The sequence below is a fragment of the Archocentrus centrarchus genome, chromosome 24, assembly GCF_007364275.1.
Source record: "Archocentrus centrarchus isolate MPI-CPG fArcCen1 chromosome 24, fArcCen1, whole genome shotgun sequence".
In the NCBI taxonomy this organism is placed as follows: domain Eukaryota; kingdom Metazoa; phylum Chordata; class Actinopteri; order Cichliformes; family Cichlidae; genus Archocentrus; species Archocentrus centrarchus.
This window is the reverse complement of record NC_044369.1, coordinates 22,404,769-22,412,771: the sequence shown is the minus strand read 5'-3', so window position 1 is coordinate 22,412,771 and position 8,003 is coordinate 22,404,769. Positions and strand designations below refer to the sequence as shown.

Here is an 8,003-nt window from a genome sequence, read left to right as displayed (position 1 = left end):
TGTGTGATAATAAATTTATCCACGGGCTAAATTTAATTTCCTTTGAAAGAGAAGAAAGAAAAGCACATTATTCTCTGTTTTCTGTGTGTGTGCGCGTGTGACCAGCTGGGAGTTATTGGAAGATTTCGGAGTAATGGTGGCACACAGAAACGCTTTGATCGCTCAGTAGTCCTTTTTTAATTGGTGTTGACAGAATCTGAGTTTTAGATATTTTTTTATTTCTTTTTGTGCAGACTGTGAAAATCTACTTTGCACATCAAAACCAAACCCACTGCAGGTCGACGGAAACAGAGATGATCGCATTGTGGTTTGGGTGTTTAAGATGAACATTTTTATATTTACAATCAAAAGCTAGCAGAGAGAATTACCAGAAATATATTCTGCTGATGTCCGCATCAATACAGTACATGCGTCAGTTTAAAAGATATCCATCAGCCTGTGATGAACAGTCTAAACACTGGAGTCCTTTCTGTGATATTTCTTGGGAAGAAACAAGCAGTCCGACCCAAAATAAGAGGCAAATGTCATAGTTCAGTCTACTACAGCTTGCTCAGATCCGTGTGCTGTACTCACTCCCTGGGCTCTGTGTCACTTTGTTGTCCTCTGGCTGAGAACTGTGACCCTTGTATGGGCAGAAAGGGATGTAACGAACCCAGGACTGAGATTGGAGGTGAGAGGTTATGCCAAATGGAAGATCATACACCTCATCAGTTGCCAAAGTGTTGCTAGAGTCTTCAAGATACACCTTTTCCCAGGCTAAGAAGCCACGTTCACGTTTAGTCCCTGAATGGTATAAAGAAAGCTTTTAGTTGAGTGGTACACATCCTTTCTCTATAATTACATACAAGATTAAAAAAAGCTCAGTGACTTTAAATGAATCTGCATTTTCCATGTATGACATTTCTACGTGTTATGATTGGTCGTACACTGCATATAAAAGGTGGATGTCACACATTGGTTTTATTTATTAGGGCCCATGCACTCAGTGTGAAGGCCCTATTGTATATGCTGTGTTTATTATTCAGGCAACTGAATAGCCCTTTTGAGGGCCTAAACATGCTTGAATACTCATGAAATTTAGCACATATGTCAGGTCTGGTGAAAATTTACATATTTCATGGATCTCAGACATGGGCATAGCAAAATGGCCCAATAGTACCCCATATAAAATTGCAAAAGGTGAGCCTCACCACTGTGTTTTCCAAACATGTATGAAATTTGGTACACATATGCACCCCAAGGCACACAAAAAATCCTTTCTGTTTGATTCAGAGCAATGCCTTAAATCCAACAGGAAGTCCGCCACTTTGAATCTATTAGGCGATTTTGGAGCAGTTTTTTCGCGATTTCCAGTCGTACATTTTCAGACTCCTCCTGGGGTTTTAATGGAATCAATTTCATATTTGGTCCATCTAAACTACAGAACTGGGCATTGCTAAATTGTGAAGATTTTGAGTTTTCATTGAAGAGCTTCCTGTGTGTGATAAGTGTTGATGCCCAAACATCCACATGGAAATATATGGAAAGAGTCATAGCAACCCCTAGTGTCAATGGGAAATGTCATGTTGTGCATTGTGGTACTCGTTCCAGCTGATTAACCAGAGCCATCAAAAATTTGGTGATGAAAACCTTAAGGAGTTGGTGTTACTTTATTTTGAAAACTGAGTTTTCCTCAAAGGGCGTGACCGTGGCTGCCATGGCAAATTTCAATGTTTGGCCATGAAATGCAAAATTATGGCAGCACCTAGTGGCGGGAAATCAGCAGTAAGCTGTAATCATCATCCAGTGGAAGAGAATGGATGGATGGATGGGTCCACGCATGATATAAAACAGCGTGGACCCACCAATAAAAATTTCATAGGACGTGTTCAGTAGCTAAATTACATGACACCCAATTAGCATCCCGGGCTTAAAACATCTGCGTAACCACATGAAACTCCTCACCCACAGGGTGCCTGAGCTATAGTGCAGCTTGACTACAGCACAGCTGGACCGCAGTACCCCTGCACGTGCATCGAGGCGTGTGGGCCCTATCATCACTGCTTGCAGCTTTAATTGTATTTATTGACTTAGTTCAACTAGAAAGTCTCATTGAGATCAAATCTTGTTTGCAAGGGAGACCTGGCAAAGGTAGCTACAATCAAAGCTATTATTTTGTCAGTCCCTGATGTAGTCTCTTCACAGGTCACAGTAGGAAAATTAGAGCTGTTACTGATATCATTAAAGCATAGGTCACATTCATTCAAGCATATAGCGTGCACAAAACCAGGGCTATACAACTTGTATACTTAAATGAAATGCTGCCATGAATATTTCTATTAAAATACACCCATGCCGTTGGTTGTGAAAAGTCAAAAAAAAAAAAAAAAAGTTTATTATTCAGGAGCAACTGTCCATTTCAGCTTACCAGGAATTGTGTTGTCTAAGAAGAAACCGAGGAACCCTCCTACAAACATATGGGTGGTCAACAATATACGCAACACTTGGTCCACCTCCTTGACTCCTGAGTCACACACCGATGATAAAAGAAAAATATCACAAAAGATTTGTGAGGTTTTTTTTAAACACAGAAAATAGTTTATATTGATTCAGGTAAAGCTGTTGAGAGGTATTTTTAAAATTATATTTTCTATGTTAGTTTTACCTGTTTGAAGACAGTTGGGATTCTTCATGATCCAGTTTGGAATGACGAGTGCAGAAAACATGGAGAAACCGAATATAAAGATATTCCTAGAAGAATTCATATCTGTGGACTGTCATATAAAATGTGTCAGCAAAACACCAATAGTAGCAAAAATTTGCTTGTAAATGATTGAAAAAAATGATTTAGTGTGGTTGCTTACCTGTAGATTAGAAATTCCAGCAGCTCCTATGACCCCAAACATGATTGTGAACATTCCTCCAATCACAGGTGTGGGGATGGTTGTGAAGATTGCTCCAATTTTTCCAAGCATTCCCATCAAAATCATGAAAATTCCACTTAGAAGAATCACTGTCCGACTCCCCACCTGTTACCACACGGAGCATCATGCGGTTCATATATTTTGTTCAGGTAATCTGGTCCCACAGCAAAACTTCTTTGTGTATGAAATAGAAATTGTATCAGCCTCACTCATAAATTAGGTTTGCGTACTTGATCCAATTAATATTTACAGTATCTTACTCTGGTTATCCCGAGGGCTGCCACATTCTCACTAAACGAAGTAGTGCCATTGCCCGTGCCAAAGGCCCCTGCCAACAAAGAGCCAATTCCCTCAATGCCGATGCCCCGGCTGATGGCGTGCTTGGGAGGAGGTGGTGCACCTGACAGCCTGGCACACGCATGGTAGTCACCCACAGACTCTGCCATGGAGCATATTATTCCAGCCATAATGCCAAACACACCTGCCAGGCTGACAGTTGGTAACCCCCACTGACCTGAATAAAGAGTCAAACTTGTCACTGCTGAACACATCTTTTGGCAGTGTTTTAATTCCTGATGATCTTACCAGGATAAGTAAATGTGAACCAGGAAGCCTCACTCACGACATTGCCCTTCACATCAGTGCGGGCCAGGTACCCGTATTCAGCTGGATCAGATGGCAGGACATCATAGATGGTGAGGATGTAGCAGACTAACCATGAGACTGCAATGCCCAGTAGAATCTAATCAACATCTAATGTTAGTAATAGAGTATGTTCTTGCCACATTAAATATTAAATGAAATTTCTCGAAAACATACAGGCATTATCTGAAAGAGAAAGAACTTCGAGATGTGCAGTTTCTTGATTTTGTCGTATGCAGGAACAGGGATCGGTATGCGGCGGAGGTACTGAGAGAAAAGGATGATCAGCGCTGCGGTCCTGTGTATATGAAAATAATAAGCAAAAGGATGTGCAAACAAAAAACAGTCTAATGATTGAAACGTACTGGTGATGCCACCATAAACAGTGAAAATAAAGCTGGCTTGTCTCATATCGAAACTGCTAGTTTTGGCTAAATACTAAAGCACCACAAGGCAGAATTTACATTGTATTTTAATTTTAGACCGTGTCCTCCTCGGATGGAGGGTGAGTGCTAAATCTTCAACACCATACTGGTGCTTCAGAATGGTGACATACATGGCAGAGATGCCCCAGTGACTGCCAGCCTTCACTCCAGCTGAGTCGTACAGCGACAGGCCTATGAGTGAGACGGTTGGGGCAATGGTTAAGGGGCCAATGAAGCGCATCAGGAAGCCGATGAGGCCGGAGAAACCAACCAGGACCTGGAGGAGAGAGGCTACCATGATAGAGCCCTGCAGCTGTGGACAGGAACACAGTGTCCAAGAACATTAGCATTAATGTCACCATGCTTTCTTTGGCTGAGTGATAGACTTTAAGGATTAATGCAACTTGTTACTTCCTGGAGGATAAACCACATGTGCTCACTGAATAAATCACGAGCTCTGCAGAAGTGCTCTTATGTTTTTGTTAGCATGCCTTTAAGGGAAGATTTGGATGCACAGAATTTGTGTTGGCATACTGTTCTCATGCGGGTCTGCCACACTTCTATGAAGATAGGTGAGGAGGTATTGACCAAACTGGCATTCTTGGTCCAAGCTGGGCACTCCCAGTCTGGCATGGACAACAAGGCCATGGCAGGGGTCACCAAGGCAAATGTACCTCCCTGTAGGATGGGAAGCCTAAAAGTGTGACATAAAGAGAAATAACTCTCTCTCTCAGGCAAATAGACTGTTAGTTGAATCCATAGTTAGCACATGGTAGTGATGCAAGCCTACAAAAGAAAACATTAAAGCTGTCAAATATAAGCTAGAAGTTTCAACTTGTTAGTTGTTAGTTTTTTTTAGCATAAGTTATACAATAATGGCACAATAAGAGAAACATCCTGTAGCTTTGTATTCTATAGTACTCACAGAAAGCCAATATTAACAGTATTAAAAATAATAGCAAGCCCGCATTATTAAAGCCAGGGAGCTGGACTTGATACAAGCACCAAGTGATACCTGGAAGAATTGCTCTTTGTTTTGTTATTTCAAATAATCTTGCTAATTCAGGTGTCTTGCAAACTGAAACTTGTCTTGCAAACTTTATCATTTCTTTAAATAACCTTTGTTTTGAAAAACAAAACAAAGCAATTAATTACTAATTAATAAAGGATCTATGTCATTACTTCTGTGATCAAAATCATAAAACGTACTGGAATTTTTCTGGGATAGGTCCCCCCCCCACGACTCTGAGCTGGATAAAGGGAAGAAAATGGATGGATGGGCTTTGTGCATCCACGCTAACAGCCAAACTTCCTGTCTAAACAGAGTTCAAATTAACTATCAATTCAGTCTTTCCCTAAAGGATGCTAAGCAGCGCAATAACCCAGCAACACTGCTATTACCTGACACCGAAGACGACCTGCAGGAGTGTGCACAGGCCAGAGACGAAGAAAATGTTGTTAATGAGCCGACTCTGGGTCAGGCTGTCATGCTGCAGACACAGGCCCTCCGAGAGAATGAGAGGGATAGAAATTATCCCACCAAATGCTGTCAGGTAATGCTGTAGAGGAGAGGAACAATGATGAGAATGGCAAAATGATGGCAATGATTCCACTGGTACCAACATTAGTGGCACCAAGAGAGCAGAAGACTCTATGATTATTTGGACAATGACACGTTTATTTGTATTTTTGCCTCCGTACACCACTATATTTTCAGAGGCTCAAAAGTCATTGGACACACTAACATAAATATAAGGATTATTTTTTATATTCTTGGATGGAAATCCTTTGCAGTAAGTGACTGCCTGAAGTCCTGCTACTTCTATCAGCAGTCACATCATCAAGAAACACTAGTGACCCGGGTCCAGTGGCAGCCACACATGCCCATGTCATAACATTGCCTCCACCATGTTTGACAGATTAAAACCACAAAGTTGCCTACTAATCACATCGCAGATTAAACCCACCTGAATGGCCAAGAAAATACAAAGGTACCAAGGTGGAACATCAGTCACACAATAGGTTGGTTTATTTCTGTCTTCCTCTGCTACAGAATCGCTCCCACAAGTTTTATCTGCATTTCCTTTGAGTTGATCATTGACTTGCTCTTCCATCTGTAGTATCATTCAAAAAAAAAAAAAAAAAGAAAAATCAATACCACAGACAAACAAGCAGAACAAATGCTGAGGAGTAAAAGGAAATGAGAAATCATTCACATTATCTCAGAAATAGCTCACTTGCAGTTTACTTGAAAAAAAAAGTTTAACTAAAGCCAGACAATGCAAAGACCTGTCTTCAATTCCTATTTATGATTAGTAAACATTAGAGTTCATTCATGCTGAGTTATTGAAACATTTGAGTTTTTATGTGTACTTCCAGGCAGATAGTAGATGCCAGAGATAAACACTGTGAAACACTGTATTTCTTTATTGTCTCATAATATGTTTAAGACAAGATACCAAAATGTCCTTTCACCCTTTACTCCCGTTGGATTAATTGGAACAGGGTGAAGCACAGTTCTTATTGTTTAACACAGTGTGCAGTTCAAAGCAAGGTGAAAGTTTCTGAGTGCCTGTTAATGTTGACTTTATTTAGAAATAACACTTAAAGATGCCTGCATTAGTATGTTTTACATGAATAAGTTATTGTACTCACATCAAATGCAAGATTGTCGACTCCACCGTTTTCCTTCACTGAAGCCATTGAAATTCCACAAAGAAGCAGAGTTTCTACCAAGAGACGAATGGGAAAGGAAATACAAGCACACACCAACAAACAGATCACATGCTGAGGTGTCAAAGGTGGACAGGGGCTTGTAATGGTGTCTTACTGGCAGTGTTTGCCTTTCAGAGTTTGTCATCACATTTATGGCTGGCACAGGTATGTCATCTCAGGACTAAGTTCAGCTCCATGCATCCATGTTAATTATTTTTTAACCATGTGGAATTCCAAGCACTCCTAAAAGTAGGTTTAGAGAACAAGGTAAACAAATAAGACAAAAATACTGTACTTGGTCATATCTTACCCAGTTTCTGTGAGTTAAAAATTATGCAGACTTGTGTTGTCAGGATCTGGTGTGACTGCCTTGTGAAGCAAAAACTTCTGCTCACTGTCAGTCAGCCCTGGACTTTCAGCTAGTGGGAATTTTTGCCCAGTCATCTGATTTGACTTGGCTATGCCAAAAACAATATATTTATTCTTCTTAGACCATCTGTGATAAAACAGCTAGTGTGCTTAATGTCACTGTTTTTCTTTATGAACCACATTCAACATCAATTTAAGTTTACAGACAGAGGATTTCCAAACTTACTGCTCGATCAAAAGCTACTACCCATCCTAGCTCAGATGTTGGAAAACTGGGCCAAACCATGATACTCTCACCACCATGCTTTACCATAGGATAAGATAAAGTTCATGAGGTTCTTATGCTGTGGTGCAAGTGTTTTCCTTTCTCCCAACAAAATGCTCATCTATTTCTTAGACTGATCCAACCGCAAAACATTGTTCAAACCATCCTCTGGCTTTTGCTAGTACTCTTTAGCAAACCTCAAACTGAGCAGCAGTGTTCTTTTTGGAAAACCTTCTTGCAGCCCTTCCAAGTGCTGCACTCTTGTTCAGTAACCTCTTGATGGTGGACTCATGAAGATGAGTAATAATGGTCTTGACTTTTGCCCATTTTATGCAGTCTGTTCTTTAAATGAAAAAGGCCACCTGTTCCCACTTTGGATTGGATTGAATCTCGTCAACTGAAAGATATTGACCTGACTCTAAACTCACCCAAAAGTTAACTGCTACTCCAAGAGGTTCACATTTATTTGCCATTGAGAATTAATATTGGCTTGCATTGTGGCAGCATTGTGGTGGTGTGATGGTTAGTACCACCTTGCAGCAGGAAGGTCCTGGGTCCAAATCCACCCCCAGGCTGTGGAATTTGCATTTTCTCCCTTTGTCTGCATGGTTTCCAAAAATTCTGGCCTCCATACCATGCATGTTAGGTTAATTGGTTGTAGGTGTAAATGGTTGTCTGTCTCCC

At 40.7% G+C, this 8,003-nt stretch overlaps 1 protein-coding gene across 1 annotated transcript; it reads right to left on the bottom strand.

Moving 5' to 3' along the window:
• Positions 1–373: 373 nt before the first annotated feature.
• Positions 374–6,757, bottom strand: LOC115774504 (solute carrier family 23 member 1-like). Its single transcript, XM_030721834.1, has 12 exons — positions 6,626–6,757; positions 5,938–6,084; positions 5,372–5,529; positions 4,505–4,664; positions 4,102–4,283; positions 3,723–3,843; positions 3,489–3,645; positions 3,164–3,417; positions 2,844–3,008; positions 2,645–2,753; positions 2,408–2,503; positions 374–783 (listed from the first exon to the last, which is right to left on the bottom strand). The coding sequence occupies exons 1-12, from the start codon at positions 6,671–6,673 to the stop codon at positions 551–553; spliced, it is 1,830 nt and encodes a 609-aa protein (XP_030577694.1). The 5' UTR covers positions 6,674–6,757; the 3' UTR covers positions 374–550.
• Positions 6,758–8,003: the final 1,246 nt, after the last annotated feature.